Below are 26,777 nucleotides of genomic sequence, written 5' to 3' on the forward strand. Positions count from 1 at the left end.
AACTATAACCTGTGAGGTGTAAGGTGTCTGTCCCACCTTCTCCTTCATCAGTCTGTCTTCCCCTGGGTTATCTATCCTTTTTTCAGGGCTTTGATCTCCGACAAATAAACCCAACATGTCAAACCAAGGCTTTCACCTTGGATAGCCTCAACACCCAAGGAAAATAACCTCTGATGGTAGAATTTCAGGTGAGTGGGTGACCATACCTTCCCCTTGAGTAGCCCCTCAAATCACAGCATATTCATGGCTACAAACCAATCCTCCGCTCTCCAGCTGACCCTGTAAAGAGGTCCAAAGCTCCAGCTGCTGTAAGGATGCTGACTGACTGGTCAGAGGACAGCATCAAATGCTGATACGGTTAACTCTTATCATTTGAACTGAAAACAGTGTTATACACAGAAAATGTGACTGTACTGACTATACTACGTGTGCATCATCAACAAAAGCCAACCTCAAGCCACGAACTGCCCACGTGCACACAAAAGGCTCCTGAACCACACAGGAGCAGCTCTTCCTGAGTTCTTCAGTACTAAGATTTTTCTCTTGCATCTTCAGTTTATCAAGTGCTAGCATATGCTTGCTACAGCATGTACCAGGTATTAGAGGCTTAAGAAAAATTAGAAGAAAAAGTCTTCAATGAAAAAAACTATATTCATTAACTTAATTGTTTTCTGCAACAATGCCTGTATTTGACATCAGCAGTAGAACAAAAAGGCCTAGTTGGAGGTGCACCAGTGTTCCTTGGGAGTTTCAAGATAACAGCCCAGAATATTTTACATCATGCCTGTCCCAGAAATTCCAGGTGGCCATAGACATGATTCTTTAACTGTCCACTTCTTGTTGTGCGATAAATTGTCACCAATTGCCTGAAAAAAAAATCAGGAAACATGATCTGACCTGTATTTGATCTGCCATGATGTGTAAGGCAAACTGGGATGTATAGCTGAGGCCCCAAGTCATCTTGATGATTTACAGTGACAACAGGCAGAATATTGGAAACCAGGTGCCCTGGAAAATGTACAGTCGCCATATGAATAACATCACCCAGAGCATATCCCCGGGACTGGACTTAAGGTCAAATGCTCACTGGCCCTAATCTCTTGTCACACATGACTCCTTCCCAGTTCCCTTTCTTGGTGTGGACAACAGCCTCTATCCCCAGACGATGAGAAACCCAAGGTCTCCCAGTCTGTCATGTGCTAAGCTCCCTCACCTGTTCCATGCAGAGAGTGGGGAGGGGAGAGAGGAATGGGGGCGGTGCTAAGTCCCAAGTTTGGAGTCACTGTGGACAGCTATTGTGAAGTCACGTGGCAAGGACTGGGACTGCCCTCGCTATCTTTCCCACCGCACACGTTGATCTGTCTGAGCAGAGGGAGGCCAGCCAAGCCCAGCCTCTCCTGGTCCTCCAGGCAGAAAACTAGGGGGTAAATCCTGGTGCTGACCCTGCCCCCAGCCCCATCCTCCACCCCGCCCAGCCTGCGACCCACCTCCCATCCCACCCTGCTGAGCCATCTCCCCTAGGATGAGAGGCCACGCAGGAACCCTCCCTTTTCCCTCCAGAGATTAAACAATGAAGCCCAAATTCCAGGCTCCAGAATTCAGTTTGGAATTCAGTTTCCCATCAGAGTCCTCACCTTCTCTTCCTAAATTGGAGCCCAAAGGCTCACACTTCAAATAGGCAAAGGCCCTGAAGCAGTGGACTGAATTTCCTGCAGAGCTCCGATCATTCGAGGCTGTGTCTGTCCCGCTCCCACCTACCTTTACCTGCTCCTTCTAAAGATGCCCAGCAAGATACTCTCTCAGCTGAGGGGACAAAATTCTATCCGTTGTAAGTTTTTCAATGGCTGTGAAAGCAGGGGAAGGAGTGTGGGGTGTGAATTTTTGAATAATTCACAACACAAGCTGTGGGCACATGTCCTGGGAGGAAAAGGGGCCTGCCAAAGCAGACCCAAATTTATAGGATTAAAATCCTAACCCTGAGCTTCTCAAAAAACTTTAGGGTACATACGACTCCCCCAGGATCTTGTTAAAACACAGGTTCTGATTCAGGATGGTTGGGTGCAGCCTGAGATTCTGCAGTCCTGCCAGGGGCCCAAATGGAGTCCAGCCTGCTGGTGGGTGGACATTTTGATAAGTCAACTTGGGGCGGGAGGGTGAGCCCACCATCAAGGGAAGCGTACCTTCTGAACCTCAAACCAGGGCCTACGGGCTGAGGAAACATTTGGGATAGCTTCCTGGAGCCAAAGGCGGTGTGGGAGCTGCAGCAGGAGGCTGAAGCTTCGCACTTCCTGGGACATTCTCAGAGACTGGGGGTGGTGGTTCTCAAATTCAGCCTCGGAGGACACAGTTTGCCTGTATGCTGGACCAGCTGGAGCTGCTACTGCAATCAAATCACTTTTGTCTTCTCCCAGACCACTGAGGAAAAATGTTAATGCACTGATTTTGCAAATTTATGTTTTTCCCCTATATATCTTCCTCAGCTTTCATTAGCAGGCTTCAAGACGTGGCTATGGCAGGAGAATCTCTAGTAGGAGGAGGGCAGCCAACTGAGCAAGAGGCAGTGACCCCAGAGCTCCACCACCGCGGGGGTCCCCCCACTTCAGCCCTGTTGGGCCCCCACAGGTCTGTGAAATGACAGCTGCCTGGTCTTCAAAGCACAAGCCTCAGCTTCCTTTGACCTGCTTTATTCCCAGCGGAACTTCAAAAAAGATAGTACAGTACACAAGATGTGAGAACGAAGGGGAAATGGACTCAGAGAATGCGGGATGCACAAAGGATGCTGGGTGACAGCTAGTCCATTCAGCATAAAAAGTTGAGGGGAAGGTGAGCCTGAGGTGTGGACAGGCAGGAAGGTGAGAGAAAGAGAGGGGAGGAGGGGAAGGTGACTCTGAGCAGGCTGACAGGTGACCGGAACCTGGGGGGAAAATGTGGCCAGGGAGAAATTCCTGGGGGCAGGTGGCTGGAAAACTTTTATGAACCGGAATGTCATATTTAAGCTTTTCACAGTCCTGTGATATAAAAGCCCTCGCTGACTCAAACCTTCCGTGAAAACTGCATGCACATGCACGCCCACGTGAGGACACACACACACAGCACACACACACCACAGTCTGGCTGAGAGAACCTAAAATATCAAACTCACAGGTCCTAAAGTGATGGCACAATTCGCAGGCCTGGGGCCAACTTGGAGGGCGTCATTATACCGCAAATCACTAGGGGGCGCCCTCACAGACATCCACACGGGGTGAGGGCCCAGAAGCGCCTGCCCAGGCCCAGACTGCAGTCTCCTCCGTTTCTGCAGGGAAGGGGATGGGAAGGGGAAACAGGTGGTAACCGGGCAGGGGTAGAGACACGCGGCTGAGTTTAGAAATTCGAGCCGCCACTCCCTGCAGGTGAGGCCCCAGTCTCTTCAGACACGGAGTGGCCAGGTCTCCAGAACAGGCTGAGCAGGGAAATCGGTTCATAAGGCAGAAACCAACAGCATGCCTGAACAGAAATTACCCAGCTTCAGTAGAAAAGGACTTTCTCATCTCACAGACCGAGCCTTCTGTGTCTGCTAGCAAGCTTTCAAAGATGACAAAGTCAACGGGCAGGCAGCAAAGAAACATGAGTGGGAAACAGGAAACTGTCGGTCCTGTCTAGTTAGCTTAATAATGTATTTGTTGAACTGTTTATGACTATCTCACAAGTGGATTACAGATGGCAAGAATTACTCCTAGTTCACACAATGGGGATTAAATAGGACAACAATCCATAGTGTTCCCAAGAGTGACGCTACCTCCCAATGTTGGGCGCCTGAACTCACTTGAGGAGGACCACTGGTTTATGAAAACAGGTGATAAAGGTGAAACTTGGAAGGCTGTGCAAAGCCTGGGGTGGGCGGTTGTCACCCCGAGAGCCAAGGTTCCTGTGTCTGCCTATGGGTATGACGCCACCAACAAAGGATGCCCCCCCCAATACAGCCCTGAACCCCAGACCAGCGAATAATGAAAGTTTCCCAGGGCAATCCAATTTGCTCAATCTAAACTTATCTCCTTACTTTCCAGTCTTTATGGAATTATTACAGGGATTGGGGTTTGGGGGGACTCTTGGCCCCTAAAGCATGAGAGCCACAGGCACCCCCTGCCTCCTGTCCCTGCCCTCTCTTATGGTACCTCCCGTCTCTGGGAGAAGGGGACTGGTGTGGACAAACCAGCTTGGCGCATCTCCCTGGGCATAGAGGCTTCCTTCATGCTCCTATAGCACTTTTTTCAGGCTTCTATTACATGGTACTTAAACTGCTTTTGAGACAGTTTTCCACTGTGTTTTCAAAGCCCGTCCTGGCATGTCTGTAAACATCAGTTCATATTCCTGGAATAAATCTTTTTTTGTGTTCCATCCTACTACCCACAGGGGTACAGATGGCATGTTTTATGTGGTGGCCACTATTTACAACTCAACCCCATGGAGGCCCACGAGATGCCACAAATGGAGCCCACACAGGAAGACAGCCCCTTCGGCAGAGACATTTGTCCCGACAGGCCAGGAGTGCCAGGAAAGGGCACACCCTGAAAGTACACGGGGTACCTCTGCCACTGACACACATCCTCTGTCCTGGGCCCGTGGGGTCTCGGGCATCCCTAGGAGGTGCCCTGAGAGGCAGGCTTTGCCCAAGTGATGGCGCGGTATGCATGGCCAGTGGCTGCGAGCGGGGCAAACAGCACACAAAATGCCCCAAATTGGCTGCAGAGTTAAAAACATCAACAAAGCAAATTCTTCTCTAGCAAGGAGGCTCACCACATTTGTTTGCATGTGCATGAGTATCTGCTAGCTGAGGATCAATGTATCCTTCTTACTATCCTGATGGACAGCCATTCATCACAACAGAATTGACCATGTCAGTACCTCAATGAGGGGTTTTAGTAGAGGAGGAGAGAGGGAAAGAGAGAAGAACCACTTTTCTCTGAAAAATACTCCAAAGGAGCCACGACTGCCTCTGTCTCAGACGAAGATAGCATTTGCCGAAAATGTCAACAGATTGCTTCTTGAGTTGGAGTTGTGCAGACATCAAAAGCTTATTTTAACAGGGCATTTGCTTAAAATCACTTGGTTGGTTGAGGCATTTAGAATGTCTCTGACTATATAATTTGGATTAAGAGGTTCTTGTTGGTTTTACTGATTTAGCATAAATCAGAAGGACATACTGGAATAGACCCCTTCACATAACCAGAGCCTTTAGGCCATGAACGTAGTAAAATTTGCTCTTTGTTTGTGCTGCATTTTTAGTGGGTTCTTTTTTCTTTCTTTCTTTGCTTTTTTTTTTTTTAACGCGGCTTAGTTGCTATGCGGAGGCTTAGCGCTCCTGCCTGGGGATCAGTTCCAGACTTTGGTTTGATTTGAAACAAGCCAAGCAAATTTGCCTGAATGTGATTTCAAAAGGTTTTCCTATTTTTCTCATCAGGAGGTTAAAGGAAGCTGGGAAGCAAGACACTATCTGAGTTCAAATAATGCCGGCCTGATTTTCTCAAATATTTAGTACGATTCAGTAGACACGGTTCTGACGGACGACCACCAACCACCGCTGATCGGCTCTCAGGACCAGGCCTTGGCAAGCTTCATTTCAAAAGGCAGATTACTCACACTCAGAGATAAAGTATTTTCCCTCCATTTTCACTTTCTTTCAGTCTTTTTCACTTTCTCCATATCACATTGACTAGATGTGACTCAAAAAGTTAATGGTAATTGGTCTCATCTTAATTTAGCGAAGAGAGAGGAAGAGAGGGAGAGAAATGAGTGTAATTTGCAGAACTCAGTGCAGGTCATTACAGGTGTGTTATATTCGTGTATTCATGAGCCCCCCGGGACAGACATGCTGCGATATCCAATAACTTTCTTAATGTGTAATTACACACCATCAGACTATAATTGATTAATTGAAAAGAGAATGTAGGCAGATGTGAGGGCAAGACTTCTGCTGCTCATTAAATGAATATGTCCTTGCTTCTCTTTAATAAGTTAAGTGGAACTACTCAAAAGCAATTAAGTCAGTAGTGAAATTCATTAAATTTTAAGTAATTATTGGTATTAAATTCTGTAATAAAATTCAAGACTTTGCACATTTCTATTTCAAAAAGAAGTATGATCATTCTATGGGGCCAATTGAGCAGAATGAGGGTTCCAGAAAAATAACTACATCTTGGATTCACTGACATTTTGTATGAAAATCACCTGAGAGAGAGAGGGAGCTGGAAGGAGGGTTATGAGGGTCTCTGGAAGCTTGCTTTGCTTATCATCCTAGACAAGCTAGAGCTAGAGTCTCATTTAAACCTAGGAAGGTTGTCATGTTTTCAAAGCAATTCTTTCATTTAAAAATTTTAAATAGTTCAAAAAGAATGAAAAATTACATATTTTTAAATCTAATGCCTTGAGAACTACATCTGATACCTTCTCTAGTAGCTAAATTCAGACATATACATGAATATAGGGGCACTGAATGCAATTTGGAGAAAATTCTTTTCAGGCTCCGTTCTCTTATTTGGGAAACAAACATGGACAACGACTGGGGAGGTGGGGAGGATGAGGTATACCATAGTTTAGAGAGGGAGTCCCGGAGAGTTCTCAGAACCCAAAGGTGGCTCCTACATCTTCTGCCATTATTCATTCTGCCCAAGAAACTGGACAACTCAGAAATGTGTCAGAAAGGAGGTCCACTCAGCCAAGGCTGCAGCATTCCAGACATTCCTGACAACTCCCTAGACACAGGAGAGTGTCTTGCAGTCTGAACTGGCTGTGGAAAAGTGCCAACAGAGAGCCACATGAGGACGGCTTGTTCATTCATTCATACCGTCGGTATTCCTTGGGCACCTATTCAAAGCCTATAGTAAGGTGATTTTATAAATACTTATGTTTGTCTATATCTATCATCTATCTATACTATAAAGTATACAAAGAATTTATACAAAACAACAGGGGATTCTGTGAAAATGTAGCTCATTTCACACCCACCCGAGATGATCTTATGCCCTGCACATCACACGTTGTGTTAGTCCCTCAGTCATGTCCAACTCTTTGCGACCCCATGGACTGTAGCCCATGAGGCTCCTCTGTGCATGGGATTCTCCAAGCAAGAATACTGGAGTGGGTTGCCATTTCCTTTCCCAGGGGATCCTCCCGAAATCGTGCTGACCGAATGATGGAGGAAATTGATGACATGGGCTTTGAGGAAAGCTTGACTGTGTGTTGCACTTGCATAAAGTTCTTTAATTTATGGAAACAGTTAAGAGATGTTAATGCATGGCCAGCATGAGCCAAAGAGATGGTGAGGATGACAGCAGCGAGTGAAGGAGAACTGACTCCAGAATCTTTGTCTATTTCCAGGTCTCTTGCTCTAACCATCAGCATCCTTACCAGTCCAGTCACTCCTTTCTTGCAACAGAAAACTTAAAATGTAAACCTTTGTATTGTACTCATTAAAAAAAAAAGCCAAAAGATTCAACCATATATCTTAAAGTCGTACTTCCAAATCTAAAATTAGCTTTATAATCTAAAGCTCTATAAGCTTTAGATTAGTTTCACAATCTAAAAAGACATTATTGCACTTTCATTGTTTGCTGGGGTTAATACACTGATGACATGATCCATCTAGATGCAAGGCTATGGGGCTGTTGGTTCGGGGAGGTACGGTTCCCATAGTAGGCATGGTGAGAGGCATTCCCACAAGCAGACTGACCAGACACAGAGAGAGTAGGGAGATACGGAATTCTACCATTCCCTGAGGGAGGAGAGATAGCATATTACATATACTCTCATTCCTGCTGGAAGAAAAATTCCAATCTTCACACACATTGTAATTTTAGAAACCATAACTAATGCTAAAGCTAAATTAGACTAAATAGGTGTATTGGGCTCAGAAAGAAAAAAAAAAATCAGGGCATGTGGAAAGACATTAGGTCTCATTTTCTGTTTGTCTGTTTTTCTGCTATAACAGACAATTTATTGTCCCACAGCTCATTTTAATCTTGAACATGACCTTGATAATCTGTGTAAGGTAGAGGCAGCCCAGCGATTTCAAAGAATTCAAACCAAGAGAGATGCTCTCCAGATTTACCATGTTCACTTAATGATATTTTGCTCACATTATTTTGGATTTTTTCTTCTTTTCTTTTTTACAACTGCAACAAGTCCCCAGTGCATTCCAAACTGTTAAATCTGACCAAAGAAAAACTGATTTATCAAATAAGTAAGTGCCTAACTGATATATCCTGAAATTTATCAGCATATGAACTAAGAAGATGGCCAAAGAAGTGGGTGATGGTGTTTACTTCCAAAAGAAGAGTAGAATTTAAATAGTCAGTTTAATTAGGAAAATCAGGGAATATCGGATTATAAGAAATTTGATTTTGGGGTTTAACTAGTAAACCCTCTTTGTATAAGACTTTTTTTTTTACCCCCAAACCATTTAATATTAGTCTAATACTCTATCTTAGTAAAGACAGTGAATTAAATAAGATGTTTTTTCTTTATGAAGATCTTGAAAATCTTTAGGGTCATTACTAGAAAAATACCAGTTTTCCTTCTAGAGTCCCGTACACGTGCAAGGTATAAAAAAGTAAGCTAAATTCACACAATCAAAAACTATATGTTGTAATTTTCTCTTTAAACAGCAAGGGATCTAAATATTCCTGTGAACTTTATTTATTGGCATTTCCTTCTCTCTCTTGAAAGTTAAATACAAAAAAGGGGGGAGGGCTTATTGCCTTTACTAGTAACCTTTTACTGAGGCTTATTATATACTGAATACTTTGTAAGTATTATTTCATTTAGCTGTTACAGCCACTCTAAATGGTGTGTACAGCTATTATTTCTGTTTTACAGCTGCAGAAACCGACCTTCTCAAGGCCACAAAGCTGGTCCCCACCCAGCCAGGCTGGTGTAACTCCAGGGCACATAATCTGCACTGCCTCTGTGCGATTCTCTGAGAGAAGGAGTTCTTACATTCTTGTGAAGGGAGACTCTATGCCTCTTTAATTCAAATTTAAGAGCCTTTTCCCCCCAGTTTGTGTTTTTACAGTGAAGCCACACTGATCCCTGAATCATTCTGGATCACAGCTCAGTTTCTTGCTTCTACTTGCTCTCACTTTTTCCCATTGGACACAACTAGCTACTTACTCAATTATGACTCTTATCCAAAATCTAAATTTATAAGAAAATTGGCTGGAGATGAAATCTTTGCCAGTTATTTATATTAACATGGTCATAAGAACTTGATGACCAATATTTCTGGACAGTCATCTGCAGTATCTTTCTTGCCTTTCCAGCTGTGAGAAGCATTTGTCCTCATCACGATGTACCTAGACTGCTCTATCTGCCTTCTAGAAGCCTCACCGCTCCCATTCTCCAAGGGGTAAAAGCACTGCTTTCATAACTGTGCCTCACTGCTCAGGCTCCTAATACAGATCCCCATAGCCTAAAACACCAAGTGTAAAATTAGCTGCCTTGCTCTCACTGTTTTTATTTTTATTATCTGACCATAAGCTACTGAGTTAACTATTCTCATCACTCACACAATGATTGCCAGGCGGAGTCTCAGTGGCCCCCCTGAAATCCAAGCTCACCTCACTCCCATCATTGTACCAACTCCTTCGCTTTCTCTGTGATACACTTCCTTTTCCCCTCTAGCCTACAGAAACCAGCCCAGACCTCACCTCCCCTGAGGATCTATTCCTGAAGACTCTAGCTCACCCTCTCTTACCCATTAAATGAACTTTTACTTCCTTTTTGTACACATAATACTTTAATATGTATTTCTATTCTCTAATCACCATACAACCCCCTCTGGCACTTTAATCTACACTGGAAGTTCATTGTTCACACCAGCACAGTTTGCATATAAATGCCTAACGAGAAGGATCCACATTTTATACCATCTTTTAAGTACAGCACTCAGGAGAGAGTAGGTATTCAATAAATACATCTTGACTGGAAGATAAATATCTTCAAAATCTAGGTCATATACACACCCATAACCACTTACTCATAAAAATTCCACTTTCTGAGATGTGTCTATGACACTAAATATTCAGGTTTTTAGAAAAGCTTTTAAATATTTATAGATATTGTATTGAATTATATATATATATATATTGTTTCATGCAAGGTACGCAGAAGAAATTAGATATAAGAAACTATCCAGACCAAACACAGCAGAGAATATATCCCTTGAGAAAAGGACTTTGGGGTTTGAATGATCAAGACCAGCTGTCTCCACTGATGCCACTCAATTTTTAACTTGGATGATTTGATGACAGTCAGAACATTGTTTAAAAATAAAAGTGTTAAGGAAAAATGAAAATTTCACTACAACTTTATTTTTTCATGTTACTTATTTTTATGTGTTCATATATAAACATCAAATTATGTTTTGATATTTACATCAAATACTGCATAAATGATTGAGATGTGTTAAATGCCATAGGCTCATAAGCACTTCTGTAATGCTCCAGTCTATTTTCATTTTCTTTTATATATGTATCGACATTTCTGCAAGGGATATATGTTTGCCTCCATATATTGTATTTTGTATGTGTATATACACAATGATGTCACATATTGTCAAAGCTATCTGGCAAGTATATAAATATTTCTCTAAGCCAAAACTAGTGTTTATACTATTTTTGTCCTAACACAGTTATCAGACAATTTAAAAATTAAAAACATCACTGTGTGAAATGGCTATATAATGGAGACCCCAAAGTGTTTCATATTTGTTAATAATCAGGATACTCTCCACATGAAGGTCTTATCCTAGCATATGCTCAATATTTAAATATTGCCTCCGTTCCTATCTCAGGCTCTGACATTTAAAAATGTTTATGTGGTTTTTTCCCCTTCCGTGTTCACACCAAGAAGAGTATAACAGATTCTGCTGCAATATCAGAATCAGATTCAAATTTTCCATTCAAAGGAAACTAAACTATATTGAGATCTGAACACTATAAAACAGCAGAGTATTTCACACAGTTAAATTTAGGGTATAACTTGGTTGATATCCTGAAGGTGGATTACAGAATTCAAAGTGTACGGAATGTACATATCTATATGTACTTGTCTCTTCTCTAGATTGGGAACCTCTCTACGAGGTGACGGTGTTGGTGATGGGAATGGGTAAAGAAAATCCCAATTTATTTAAAAACCCATACTTTCTCCTAATGAAATCTACAGCTTGTCCTATTGAGAAAGTGAGAGAGAGAGAGAGAGAGACAGAGAGAGAAACCATTGCTTCTCCACCAATGTATTTTCATGGATATTTAAGAGGAATACTGATGGATATACAATCCAACGGAGAACATTAAGCAATTTTCTCGATAATTAAAGCAGAAGTACTGCTTATTATTTTAAACCTGATTTACTGAGAGTATGTCTAAACTGGCTCAATATTTCTCTTGAAATTATGAACAAAGACATCTATCAGCTCCACTGAAGGGAAGTATACAGCAGTCCAATTCTCAGCCAAGACAACCACAGGCCCACCCTCCACTCCACTTTGTCCATGGCCCGTGAACAATCCAGACCCAACCTTAAGCATTTTGTTTTTATCTGAACTAGAACCAGGAGGATATGTTATTTCATGTATTCATCCAACAAATAACTTTTGAGTACCTACCTCTACAGTTCATTGAATCTATATCACCACTGATTGTTAGGATGCTATTCTTTAATACCACCAGGGAAAAACATTGCCAATTTTTTTAAAATGACAGGTCATCATTATAACACGAAATCCCATTTCTGAGATGTAAACGTATTGGGGGGTGCATCATAAAATATGGGGTGGACAAGTATGGTTGTCAAGGGTACAGTGAGTAAAGACAAAGGTCTTGCCTCACAGAGTTCTGAGCCGGGGGAGCCCTGTCTGGAATTAAAAGAGGGCATCTCAACATCTGGTTGAATGTGGCCAGGGAGGAGAAGCTAGGAAGAGCGCTCTCCAGGGAAGTCCAATGCCTCAAACCAGAAGAGCAGCAAGTGTGCAAAAAACATGGTCACAAAAGGCATTTCAAGCCAAATGCAGTGGGAAAATACATTAAAGACCTTATTTGCAGCTTAACCATGGACTTCTTTCTTTCTTCTTCTCTTTTAAAATTCCCTCTCATCAGTCCTCCATCACCTCCACATCCCCATCTCCAATTTTCTGCCTCCTTTATTCCTCATGTATGCCATTCTTCTCAAGTCCAAATATTTTTTATTCCTTTTCCTTTTTCTCCCAAAAGACTTTCGTTAGCTTGTTCAAGCCACAAACCAAGCATATGACTAAATATGATTAATATTATTTCTGGCTGGTTTCTTGGGCACCTTTATATTGATAATTGATATCCTGTCTGGTTTTCTGGTTTTGTTTGATATACGATCTAGAGTTTCTTTCAAGCCATCAGAGGTGAATTCTCTTTGGTACTTTAGGTAATTGTTCAGTCCTAGCAATTAAAACAATGAAGGAAAATGTCACTGACACTTATCTCCAGTATGCTATTTGATGGCCAGAGGTCTTGAAGGCAATAGATCAGTTAAACCTGGTTTACCAGGTTCACCCCAAAGAATACAACTCCACCAAATCAAAAGAGGCCAGGTTTTTTTGAAATGGCTTTACTGATCATAAAAAGAAAAAAAATCTTCAAAAGAAGATTTAACATTTATCAAATACCATCTATTGCTGTCAGATTTAAAAAAAAAAAAACCCACTCAAATGCTTACTACACACTGAAAATTATATTTTCTACAGACTACCAAATTTAAAAATATATACTTTGGTTCCTTTCCCTACAATTTAGTATTCATTGGAAATTCTCAAACACTGACATGCCTTTCTGAATAAACTCCCCTTCCTAACATTCCCACAGATGTTCCTTCTGGCTTCAGAATTCTACCAAAGAATTGTTACCATAAAGAAGCCAGAAAGAGTGATTCTGGATTGATTGCTTAATTCTGTCATCCCACAAACACAAGACTGGACCCTTTCTCTCACCCAGGGATGAAAAAGTATATCAGACCTGGTGCCTATCTTGAGAAGTTGGCAGTATTCTGGCCTGAGGGTCACAGGTCACAGAGATGTGAATCAACTCAGGCTCTGCAATCTCTCACTACATCTTCTCCCGTCTCCCAGTGCAAGGAACATAACATCTCCAAATTGTAATTCCCCACTTCATGAAATGATAATAACAATGTGAGTGCCATGCTGTGCTAAGTGGATTCATCCATGTCTGACTCTTTGAAACCCTGTGGGCTGTATCCCTCCGGGCTCCTCTGTCCATGGGATTCTTCAGGCAAGAATCCTGGAGTAGGTTGCTGTGCCCTTCTCCAGGGGATCTTCCCGACATGGGGATCAAACCTGTCTCTCTCTTATGTCTCCTGCATTATTGGCAGACAGGTTATTTACCACTAGCACCATCTGGGAAGCCCTGATAATAACAATATCTACTAGCAAAGGTATAGAGCATACAGGGTCTCAAAAAGGGTCTGTAAAGACCAAGCACAATGGCACCCTGGAGGCGCCCCACAAAGGATGGTTTCTTATCTCCTTCCCTTAACAAGCTTATCAGAGGCCCATTCATTTGCTATTACAGATACTTCCATGTGTAAATTATATTTTCCTTTGCTTTGCATTTATTTTCTTAATAGTTGCCTATTTCTAAGATTAACGATTGTACTACTAGATGGGAGGGCAAGATGAAGGGGTCTTGGAGCCCATAGAATATTCTTTGATAGTTTTTTTTAAAGCTTAGCTCTAAGAATTATCTGCCTGATATACCTTGTTCCTTTCATTGTTCACAAGGAAATTTCGTGGCTTTTGTTTGCAAATATTCATACTCAAGACTTCCAGATAATCAATTGCTAGAAAATTCAGTCAGCGGTATTCTCTGATGTGCTAGTAAGTAGACAGCCTTGAAAGAAATAATCTTAGTTACAACAACCTCAATGGAATGCCAAGTGTTTGCCAAATACTGTTCTAAGCATCTTAGGGGTATTCATTCATTCAGACTTCACACCAACCCTACCAGACAGACATGATTGTTCTCCTTATTTCACAGACAAGGACATGGACAGAGAGATATGTTCAGTGACTTGCCCAAGGTCACATAGCCAGTGGGGGGAGTGAAGGAGTTTCCTGAATTTGAACCAAATAGTCCAGTTCAAGAGTCCAAGCTCTTCAACCTAACACCATACTATTTTGGGGAGGTTTTAAATCCTTCTTTGAAAATTACCCTAACATTACAGTACCTCACAAATCAACAACATTTGCTATGCAGCCAATAGGGATCTGTAGTGTTCTTGGCATAAATGGGCAAGTGAGTTCAAGTGTTTCTCTGAAGTTTTGTCTTAAATTAAAATATTTAATTTCAAGTATTTTATGGGCTTCTACCAACCCAACTGGGAAGAGACTCTAATAGAGAAGAAAGGCAGGTGCTTCCAGGATCTGCTTTAAGATTTTGCTTAAATTAATGCTACTTTCTAGATCCTTTCGGTTAATAATAAGACTAAGGCTTAATGAACTTTTACTCAGTATATGTCGGGCATAGTAAGTGCTTCATATACATGATCTCACTTATCCCCGAAAACAACCCTATGAGGCAGGTACTGTATTTATCTTCATTGTACTGATAAAAGCACTGAGGCTCAGGGAAACCTGACCAGCTTGCATAGCTGGTATGTCTGCAGAGCAGGGCTGGGACATCCACTCTTACCTGGAAAACACATGGTCCTCCATGTCTCTCTCAAGAACCACCACGATGTACTGTTCATGTAAGTCTACACGAACACCAAACCATATGCCTCTGATCTTTTTTGTGCAACGGCCCCAGAGTGGTAAAGGCAAAGATCTCCATGCCTTGGAAAAGGGAGCTTGCAGGGGACCAAGGGTCTCCAATTAAATCTCATCCCAAGAAAAGTACCTACACCAGAGCAGAAACAGGGGAACTCCAGCCTTCCTGCGGCTTCTCTCCCAAAGGAAGAAACTAAAAAGAGACAGTTAAAGTAGGATTTGCATGGGTGGTAAGTGCATGGGTGGTAAGTGCATAAAGTAGGATCTTCATGGGAGACAGTCTTTGTGGGAGAGGGTCTTTGTAGGAGAAGAAAAGGTTCTGAATCACAAGACCATGGCAGCCATGGAGCCAAAGGGCTAAAAAGAGAAAGAGAGAAGCAGCAGAGCCAGCTGGAAAGAGGGTGAAACCACAGCACAGATGGAGACAGGAGTGTGAGCGGAAATAGGACAGCTCAGGCAGAAGCCACTCTTCTGCCCGTGTCAAAGTCTGGATGGTCTAGATGGAGTGTGTATTGGGGCCACCTCTAGCAGAACTGCTCCTTGCTTAGTCTAAGATTGGTCCTCTTCTCTCTAAAAAGTTTTATTTTTCTAAAAACATTAGTTCAGAGAACCCTTCGGAGAACACCAGAATAGCTCTAGACTACAGGGGTTAGGAACTGGGGTGGTGAGGGAAGGGGAAAAAAAAATGGTTGACTAGGCCAACTCTCTCTAGACAGCAACCAATCCCTGGGGATTTGTGGGTCATTTTACACCTTTGGGGTTTTTACAATGACTATTTCAGGAAACTGGTACACAGCATACTACATACGCACACGTCATATGATATTTTATTTGATGTTATGGGAGTCCAAGTGTGTCACCATGAATTTTAATTCTCAATGCCTGGGCTGCTCAGCTGTAACATCAGAGAAACTGTGTGTCAATTCAAGTTGAGCCAGGGCATGTATCTGGTTTTCTGCTAGACTAGCAGCATTAAGGGAGGTCTTTGGCCAATTATACCTATGTTGAAAAGCCTATCAAGTTTCAAGTGAAATATGGCTATTTCTACCATCCTTTTTGGGGGTTCGCATTGAGATTCCATGATCTACCTAGAAAGTCTTAGCAATAGCTAATATCTGACAGCAATCCAGAATTCCCCCTCACTGCTGTGATGAAGTCAACATGTACAGGTGAGATGGGCTGGGTTGCAAAGAGATCTTAATTTTTTTGCTTGTAGAAATGTATTTCTTACACATAATTTTAAATCTTGGTCATAAATTTTGTCTATTTTCTTGTCCATCTAAGCTTAAAGAGATCTTATTTTTAAATAAATACATTTAAAACCAGGGGTGAATGCAAACTATTCTATATTGGATGGATAAACAACAAGGTCCTACTGTGTAGTAAAGGGAATTACATTCAATATCCTGTGATAAACCATAATGGAAAATAATATAAAAAAGAATGCATATATACATAACTGAATCACTTTGCTGTCCGACATAAACTAATACAATATTGTAAATCAACTATCCATCAATTTTTAAAAAGAAAGATAAATAAAACAATAAAACCAGGGGTCCAACAGTAAAGAAAATAAAAGTCATCGCTAGCACTGTGGCATGTCTTTCACCTTAAGGGTTTTTAAAACTCCATCTGACAACCCAGCCCTCACAGAGCTGTGCTGAGCAGGGAGGGAGGAGCACAGTGCATAACCAAGAGTCATTTGTTTTATGTATTCCTAATCCCAAAGCTCCAATTCCCAATTTAATCAGTCTCAATGGATTCTTTCTAGACAGATAAGTGGTGCGCTAATCTTTACCAAAAAAAAAAAAAATGTTAAACCAAACAAAAAAGCATATGCTTCACAATACTTCAGCAGACTAAAAGGGTGGAGTGGGTAGAGGGTAAAGGGGTAGATGAAGCAAGATCAATAGTTGATAACTATTAGTACATAGACATTCATTTTACGACTCTCTACTTTCGTATGTTAGGAATTTTCCATAATAATTTTTTAATCCACAGCAGTACTAGGGATTTCTGAAAGTAAAACTACTGAAGGCTAGACTTGATAGGATGGTGTCCGTTATTTGTGTGTGCTTATTCACTCACTCATGTCCGACTCTTTGCGACCCTATGGACTGTAGCCTGCCAGGCTCCTCTGTCCGTGGAATTCTCCAGGCAGGAGTACTGGAGTGGGTTGTCATTTCCTTCTCCAGGGAATCATCCTGACCCAGGGATCAAACTCTTGTCTCCTGTGTCTCCTGCACTGCAGGCAGATTCTTTACCCACTTTAACCCAAATATAAGACAGCTATTTAGACCTCTGCAAATGGACCGGCCTGCCAGCTCACTCTGTATCCTTCAGGTCCCTCCACTTCAGTCAACTTAATTGCCAGCTGAGATGTGAGTTACTTGATCTGAACTTTCCCACCTCCTTGCCTTTGTGCATGTTATTTCCCTCTGCTGGGAATGACCCTTATACCCCGGCTCCAACTACAAAAAAACCCAACCCTGGAAGGCCTGTATCAAAAGTACCCCTGGTTAAGTCTCTAATTACAACATGTGGAAATAATCTCTTCCTCCCTTGTACTCCAGAACTTGGTTGGTGCCCTCTTGGGCCACAGCTCACTGTGGAACAATAATAATCATGAAATAAAGAAGGAGCAAGACCATAGCAGCTAATATGTACTAAAAGCTACTATGTACCAGGCACTTTAAATGTGTCATCATGTTCAGTCCTGACAGTACCCTTTGAGGCTATTAACTTTTATGATCACATTTTACAGATGAAGATCCGAAATGCAAAGAGGTCCATGAGGCGCAATGGTGATCCAATATGATATGACGTCAGATGTATCACCATAAACGTTAAGCTCTTGTGCCTATGATCCTTCGCTATACCATCAGAGTGATATGGTATAAATCAGACAAAATTTTAACTTCAGGAAAACCAGAGACCCCATGTTCCTGATGACTACAACACGGACTATCCTTGTTCTTCCTACTGAATTTAAGCTCCTTCAGGAAAAGAACTGTCTTTCTCTATTTCTGTCCCCTACAAACACTGTCTAGCATAATGCCCTGTACATAGAAGATGCTCAGTAATGTCTTATTAACTGAACACTGAATTAACACAGAGCAATTCTTCCTAGAGGCAACATCCAACTCTTATAATCCACCTCTCTGCCTCCACAAGGAAATCAGATGGACAAAGCAGCCCACAGAACTGCCCAGCATCTCTCCTCTCCACCAGCTCTATATACAAGGCCACAAAACTAAAATAGTTTTCACCTTCTCCCTACACTGACATTGTAAGTGACCAGAAAGAATTCTTCCCTGATGCTACTTCTATTTAGCCTCCCAACTAAGGGGGCTTCCCATGTGGCTCAGTGGTAAGCAATCTGCCAGCCAATGCAGGAGACGCAACAGATACAGGTTTGATCCCTGGGTTGGGAAGATCCCCTGGAGGAGGAAATGGCAACCCACCTCCGGCATTCTTGCCTGGAAAATCCCATGGACAGAGGAGCCTATTGGGTTACAGTCCATGGGGTCTCAAAGAGTCAGACATGACTTAGAGGCTGAGCACACACATATGCACTCCCAACGAAGGGCATCTCCCCTTTCCTCTGCAAAACTGCCACCCTCAACAACCTAAGGAAAAGCCAAAAGGAACCAGACTGTCTAGGTAATGATCTGTGATCTGGAACTAAAGAAAGTTGGCTGCTCTCCCCTTCCCCTTTCAGACTTCCTAAACCTAGTTTCTTTCTAACCAAATTACACCACACTGGTTTCTGTACATCTTTGACTATATTTTGACCTTATTCCTGAGTACACTGATGCTCTCTGTATTCTCTGGACGGCTCCGAAGAACAATCGGGGCTCAGCTCTTACCTAAGGTGCTGCTAGGTCTTACGCCAGGTAGCTTTCAAGAACTGGGCAAGTACTAACTAACAAGAAGTTGTAAGCTCCTGGTATAATCGAGGTCCTCCTTCCATTCTGGCTCTTAATCCAACTCCCACCATCAGTATGAGCATTTTAACAGGGGAAATGAGAAGGACTTCCAGTCCCAAAAGAATGAGGCGATAACAGTAAAGGGATCAGCAACAGAGTTGTAATTTGGGACAAGTGCTGGTCACCAAAGCTGGCTCTAAATTCTGCCCCCTCTGGGCTCTCATAAGCTATGTTGCTGTATTGGTTTTGATTTTTAAAGATTTTTTTTTAATATGGATCATTTTTAAAGTCTTTTTGAATTTGTTACAATACTGTTTATGTTTTATGTTTCAGTTTTTCCACCACAAGGGATCTTAGCTCCCTGACCAGGGATCGAACCTGCGCCCTTGCATTGGAAGGCAAAGTCTTAAGCACTGGACCACAAGGGAAGTCCCCCATGTTGTTGTATTGTTCAGGGATATGAATTCCCCACATTGTCTTCTACTGTAAGTTATTTACTTTGGTCATAAGCTTAGACAGACCAGCAAAATACCCTGAAGAGAGTGTGTGTGTGTACACACATCTATTTACGAAGTGGTAGATGGGGCCACAGTGAACTGTGATATATCAAATAATATGCAAGTTTTATCTTATATCACTCATCTCGACAGCCTTGCATTTTCAAAACTAATAAAAAACATAAGGAAACTGCTGCACAATCACCAGCCAAGGAATCTTGGCCACCAAGCTAAAAATCTTGTCATTTGTGTTGTACATTAAGTGTGAAGGCACGTATCATAGTTTGAGGTTTAAATGGGCAAATCAATACCTACAGGAAATTGACAGTTTCATGGCCAATTTTTCTTTCAGCCAATGCTTTCTTTGTCAGTGCCTTCTGATTACACACACTTGTGCATTCTAGGCATCGCTTCTACTTTGCTTTTGTTTAGGTTACTTAATATTCCTCCTCTTCCAAGAAGCAGAGACTGCGGGGAAGGGAAGGAGGGCAGAGACCATCAACAGTCAGTAACAGAGTCAGAGGCTATGTCCTATTTCCCTGGCCAGGGCACTTTCTGTCAGCAGCTGTGGCCCAGAGGGTTAACCTTTCAGCCATGTGTCCCTGATCACCTGGGAACCCAGAGTAATCTGTTCCCTCAACGCTTTCTCCCAAGAGCCATCATCATCCCTCAAAGAGCTCCCCCACTTTCTAAACCCACGCCTGTTATAGTGAGCTGTACAGGAGGGCAGACTCACTCTCAAGCTAAGAAAAGCCCTCTGGAGCGGGGCTTGCAATCTTCTTTCACAGTCTTTTAAATTTGCCCTAAGCTGCACTAAGAAAACTCCAAGGACTTCCTCTCTTATGAACGAACAAATCTCTTTCACAGAGAAGCATAACTTCTCAGAGATTCATAACCAGCCAAACACCATCACTTCTCTTGCAGCTGAAAAAAATTACATTTCTCCTTGGAGAAATAAGCTCACTTGTTCTTTCACTCTATTATTTTCTTCTTTTATCACAAGAAATTATGCTGACCAAAATAAAGTATTTCTAATAGCTACTAGAAGGACAAAGACTGCACTGATTTCTTGAAACTACTGCCAACACAATACTGTGTTTAAGCACATCAATGACTAAACATATATTTTCTCTAAAGATAGCTGGAAAAGATGTTCACATGTATGTTTTACTTTGTCCAGTATAAACTGACCACAACCCGGACTCAAGCCCATTCGTTTTTCCAGTAAATAGGAAAAAAGTAAAATATGGCATATTACTGTAAACAGTATCTCTAAAAAGAAGTCAGCTATCCCCCAAAGCGTTTCAATATCAAAACATAGTATAAATGGCCCTTATGGTCTTCTGCTAGAAAACCAGAGTCACAGAGTGAAACATTAAAATGGAAATAAATGGAAAGGGTTTCCCCCTAATAGGTAACACTAGCAACCCTGGAAGTTTAAGAGCCCTAAGATAAAATACAAGGTGAGTTAAAATTTCAGGAAAAAATTGCATTTATAAGCAGTAAATTTGCCTGTGGACTGATTGGTCAGAGGACAACACACAGAATAAGTGATACTATCGTAACCACACAGACTGTGGAGGCGGAAGGAGTTTCTTACTGTCAACATCTAGCTACTGTGGCTAGAATGAGTAAGAACTGTATTCTTCTCTCTTCTCCTGCTCTTTGGACATTTTATTTTTAATGAATGGTTGGTATCAGAGCTAAGTCCAAAGACTATTACATGTGCGATTTCCTAATGTGTTCCGCCAAAAATCTAAACAGAAATGAGACGACCTCAGAATGTCACAAGTGAGCATCCTCATTCTCTTAGAGTGTTTTCATTTAGTTGCAGCAAATGTTTTGCTTTAATGCAATTGAAAAGAAAAGAACATTTAGGGACAACATAGCTAGATCCCTCATAAAGCTTCATTTTCAAAAGCAGTGTTTGAATCTCTAAATAAATGACAATTCATTCTCTGTTTACTTTAGGTAAACAGAAAATGCATTGCGGAGCACTCGTTTTCAAAAGCTAATCAAGAACATTAGGTCCCAACAGATTCATTTAATAGAAATATAATAGGCATTCCTGCTTTCTTTTCATCTTGTCTCACTGTAAATGCTAAAATGAACAGCAAATTAACCCTGCGTTGGAACAGAGTCCCTGTCACAGCTGAGATCCTCTCTCTCACGACTTGGAAACATCCCCGCATCTTGTCGCTGCTTTGACTTCTACATAGGAGAGACGAAAGCGCCTGATTGAGTTTGGCAAGAGAGTGCAGGAATACTTGAATTCTAAAGGGAGTACTGCGTGTCAACTCTGCTATCTTTCCTAGCAGAACAAAATATTACCATGTTGTCGCCTAAAATAGTGTACAATTAGGAAGTAGGAGGAGGGAAGGGGGTGGAATTGTTGTGTTTTTTTTTTTCTCTCCAAGCTTACATATATCAACTGTCTTTATATTTTTAACTTTACTAGCCATTCTCCAAATGACTGATAATCAACTACTATACAGAACAAACTAATAAAGACAGGGCCATCCAAGCTCTATAATCAGATATAAAAGATGTGCAAACAATGTGAGATCTTATACTTCATATTCAGTGATATCAGAATTAGCATTAAGAACTCTATACAGAAAAGCTATAATACTTCAAAAATTATGTAATAATGAACAAACCCTTTCAAAAACTGTTTTCACTGTGCTAAAGTAACATTCTAGACTTGTTGTAAGTATGTTATTCTTACAAGTAGTTCGCAGTTATTCTTGAAGGCAAGCCTTGGAGTTTCCTTAGCAAAGTGCTGCTGGGGGAAATTTTCAGCATGTCCATCTTCATCTCTAGCCTGAAGGGAAATATAATGGCCTATTTAGGGACTTACAAATAATGGAAGAAAAAAAGCTAAAAGCATAACAGCTCAGATCATTAAACAAACGGGAATCCAGAAATCACAACATCATTAAGAAATTTGTTTAAATACGCAGTACGCCTTTTAGATATCAAAATTTAGGATTTATTTTTCTTTACATAGTTCAGTTTGAACATGCAAATTCATTGTGGTGTAATATTTTAAATGATACGAAACAAAACAAAATCAAATAATTTTGCTGAAAATTACCACCACTTCAGACTTCCAGTGACTTTTTTTTTGTGCACATTTAGGATTATATGACATACATACGTGTTTAAACTTTTTGGCATGCTTAAGCAATTTGTAGATAATGCACTTTAAAAAAATTCTAATAGCAAGGCCATAAGAAAAGCAATTTGCATAGTTATATTTTGCATTGTCATACTATTAGAGATAAACTGATTCCCCTCAATTTTTAAATAAAGATCTGAAAGGAGCAATGATCTAGTAAGAACAATGATTCTTAAATCAAATGCAGTAAAAATAAAAAAGATTTAATTAAGAAGCTGCATTAAAAGTTACTGGTTATTTTCATCTACACTGTTAATTAAGAAAGCTGAAGTTTAAATGGAGACATTAACAGAACCCATTAGCAATACCCCTTGCACACAGTCTTCCCTTTCTAGTCTCCATCAGTTTCTGGTTTGGAGTTGGAGAGAGGAAAACGGTAGGTGAAAGGAGGCGTGTCCGCAGCGCGCTCATTAAACCATCCATTTGGTGACACTTGCACTCCGCTCTGCTCTCCTCTTATCTCAGCCCTAGCTGCTCTCTCTTTCCTGGCCCTTCTGAAATTCACAGCTGAGCTGTCTCCCTCACATATGGCTTGCATATAATTATGCATATTCCATTTTGCACTGCATTAAAATGATGAGCTCCTGGCTCCCTGCCAGCTGATTTTAAAAAGCCCAAGTGAAGTAGGAAAAAGGAGAGAAACACAGGGAGAGCCGCACAGGAAGCAGCAGGTAGTTCTGTCTGCTGTCTCTTTAGATAAAATGTATGTCTGGCACCAGGGGAACAGCTGAGAACTACCTGTTGTGATGTATGGATTGAGGGGGAGAAAACAACGCGCATACGTCGCAGAGCGGTGACAGCGCCCAGCATTGTTTAATGGCCTCAAAGCTGCCCCTGACAAGTACCACTCAGAGCTCTCAGCTAGACTAGGGATTGTCAGTTTAGAAAGGGATCCCTATTCGGTACATTTTAGAAGGGGCAGCTTGTCTTTAATAAAGGCTTCTGCTATTTTTTGCAGGGACGGAACTGATGGGATTTGCAAGTGGACTGCCATGGTAGGAATAGTGGGATTACAAGAAGTATTTTTGAGATTTACAAACATCTCCGGGATTTTGTGCCTTTTAATTGTCCCTTCCCCTGCAACCCACCACCAAATCAGAGTAAAATGAAAATGTAGTTGCAGGATTGGACTATGTGTGACAAAGAAAAAAGTGTAAGCGTGCTCATGCCCAATGGCTATCAAGGCACTGGAACCAATGATATTTCTTCTCCCAGCATCAGTCGTACTTTGCAGCTACATCAGAGAGTAAGCCAATAGAGCCTTAAAGGCGGCCCATTTAAGCAGACCGTATACATAAAAGGCAGCAGTGTAAAAAGCAATAAGATGCCAACGGGTAGCAAACATATCAGATTCTTCTTAAGTGAATCTTAAGGCACTCTGTTAGAGGTACAGGTCTCTTGAAGGCAGAGACCACATCTACTTCATCTTTCTTACTCTGCTACACCCAGCACCTTATTTTCAGTTAGTTCTTAAACATTTCCGTGATGAAAAAAACCCCATACATGGGTAGTAACTAGACCTAAGCACAACTCTGTAGAAAAATGCCACCTCAAAATATGCTAAACTTGGTGGTAGGTTTATTATATTCCTGATGCACTATGATGCAAATGCTTGGAAACATACATTGCATATAGTTTGCAAGGGCTACTATTTACATATATATGTCTATATTCAATATATATGTATTTTGTGTATAAATATTCATAAGGTGGAATATGTTTATTATGCATGTACTATGTATACACATTCATACACACCAGATGCCTGGGGATATTTTCAACATCAGTGGCAAAAATACATTCATTTCACTTACATGTAAGGTGCTCACAATGCTTTTTCTGTTTTTAAAGGACGAAAAAAAAACCCATTAAGATTTGAATGTGCTTCGTCAAAGGGGCCATGGATTTTATATAAAGCCTCATAAATTATGAGGTTAAATAAAACAGCAGGGGAAAAGAAAGGAGAAGGAGGGTTGGAATGATTAGGAGTGGTGAGAGAAAGGCAGAAATTTGCTTCTTTATTAAGCCATGTATTTGCCTCTGCATCACACCCCATGGAGCTTGGAAGGGTCTGCCTCTGACAACGAACCTGATTCTTGAGTCTAAGAAATTCCATCCCCAGCCACTCACTGTGTTTCCACCACACACCAGAGACGGAACGCACACGACACACAGGGAGACCCAGCACCATCACCCTCGTGTGTGTGTGCACCCACAAACGCTCACACACCTCTCATGGAAGAAATCCCCTCTGCATTCTCAAGTTTTTGTTAATGTAAAAGCTTAAATTACTTTTACCAGCCTAAGTGAAATTAGGTGAATCCATCTAAGGCAGTAGTTCTCTGCTCTGGTTACACAGGAGAATCAACTGCAGTGGTTTTTAACATATTGGGGGGGGTGTCTGACCCCCCAACCCTGCCATGTTTCCAAGATTCTGATTTAATTGGGCCTTGACACAGGTGGTTTTGTTGCTGTTTTAAGCTCTCAGGTAACAGTAATGCACAGGCAGCCCAAGAAGCACTAATATAAGAAGTCTGCTTGGAGGGGAGAATTCAGAGGAGACCCTGAGTGAATTTGGATGGTCTACAGCCAGGCCCCAGGTCCTCTGGAGTGAATAGCTATGCAACACTAGGAAGATCCAGGATGTGGACCCAGCAGTGGGGCTTTCTCTGCATATTTAAGAGATTACAAGGCTAGTTGTGGTGGTTTTGTTGCTAAATTGTGTCTGACTCTATGCTACTCCATGGATTTAGCCTGCCAGGCTCCTCTGTCCTTGGGGATGTTCCAGGCAAGAATACTGGAGTGGGTTGCCATTTCCTTCTCCAGGGGATTGTCTCCACCCAGGAATCAAACCTAGGTCTCCTGCACTGCAGGTGGATTCTTTACCAACCGAGCTACCACGGAAGCCCCACATGGTTAGTTGCTTATAAGCAAAAAAAAAAGAAAAAATCTATCTAGTTTTAGTTTCAAGTGTGACAATCTTGAAAGACCTACTATACCTCATCCTAAAAAGACCTTCCTGAACCTCACTAACCAAATCAAATAGCTCCCACCTGCCTCTCTTAGGCCTGACACAGACGCACCCTTACACTGGCTGCTGTGACTTCTGTCTTCCCCACCAGACTGCGAGTTTCCTAAGGGTTTCTCACCATTGGATCTTTGGCCCCACTCACTGACTGGAGCCTGGTAACTGCTCTGTAGGAACGAGCTTCATTATCATTCCATACCAACTGTGGCAACGCTAAATAAAACCCACTAGAACTTCCTAACTCTACATGCAGATTCACTTCAGCATGTTTTATAACCTCTCATATTTCAAAGCCAGTGCCTTCTTCTGCATCAACCCCATTGTGGGTGGCAGACAATGGCATACCAAGGTGGGTGGACAGAGGGAGCCCCTGACGCCCGCAGGGAGCGTGTGCAAACACTGGAGTTTCACGAAATCACTGCTCATAGTAGTAACACAAAGCAGATCGACTTTCAGCTGGTTTTATTATTGTTCTTGAACTCTCTACAGACAGTGCCCCCGCTAATTGTCCGTCTCAACGGAGACCACTGCCATGGGCTCTTAGTAACTACTGGGGCCACAAGACCCATGTTGGTGTCTGAGTTCATTTTAAAGTGACCAGTTTGGACAGAAGCAATGTCGAGACACGTCATGATGAACTAAGTCCCTCCATGTGTCTCACTCTCAATAGCTTTATTCTGACTAATATGCTAGATATTTATGCCAATTATGGGGAAAAGCAAATGGGAAACTGTTTTTCACATTTTACTACAAATGTGATTGTGAGACCAAAGGTGCATTTTTGATCTATTAATCTAAGAAACCTTCACTTCTTGACATTAAATAGAAATTAAGAAGTTCTTCAATTAAACTGCAAAGGGATTTCCCCATCTTGCTGCCAGTCATGCATCTATTTTCATGCCATGCCTAATATTTGAATAAATAATAGATTATGTAAGAAGGGTTTCCCAGGAGGTGCTAGTGGTAAAGAACCCGCCTGCAGATACAGGAGACGTAAGAGACATGGTTTTGATCCCTGGGTTGGGAAGAGCCCCTGGAGAAGGAAATGGCAACCCGCTCAACTATTCTTGCCTAGAGAAGTGCATGGACAGAAGAGTTGGTGAGCTATGGTCCACAGGGTTGCAAAAAGTTGGGACTTAACTGAAGCAACTTAGCATGCACGGATATGAGAAACTTAGACTAATTAATTGCCTCTCTACCTCAAAGAGCTCTGGCTTAAACAACTTTTTAGTCACCTCTCTTTCCTTGTGAATCATCACTAACTTGCCTTTTAAATATTGATTCTTACATATAGCAAACTTTAGTTTTCTTTCAAAGAATCCACTTCTTCCTTTGGGTTAGAGCCTTGGTG

The 26,777-nt window shown here is 41.7% G+C and overlaps 1 protein-coding gene across 2 annotated transcripts in view; it reads right to left on the reverse strand.

Annotated features, from left to right (window-relative positions):
* Positions 1–26,777, reverse strand: part of SOBP (sine oculis binding protein homolog) — a 168,238-nt gene that overhangs the window by 47,275 nt on the left and 94,186 nt on the right. The window contains exon 5 of one of the 2 annotated variants that reach the window (XM_065911414.1): positions 21,946–22,041. The exons of the other annotated variant lie outside the window; for it this stretch is intronic. Coding sequence (XP_065767486.1) covers positions 21,946–22,041 — 96 coding nt within the window. The remainder of the gene's footprint in view (positions 1–21,945; positions 22,042–26,777) is intronic. 2 annotated transcript variants of the gene reach the window in all.

This window comes from Muntiacus reevesi, chromosome 19, assembly GCF_963930625.1.
Source record: "Muntiacus reevesi chromosome 19, mMunRee1.1, whole genome shotgun sequence".
In the NCBI taxonomy this organism is placed as follows: Eukaryota; Metazoa; Chordata; class Mammalia; order Artiodactyla; family Cervidae; genus Muntiacus; species Muntiacus reevesi.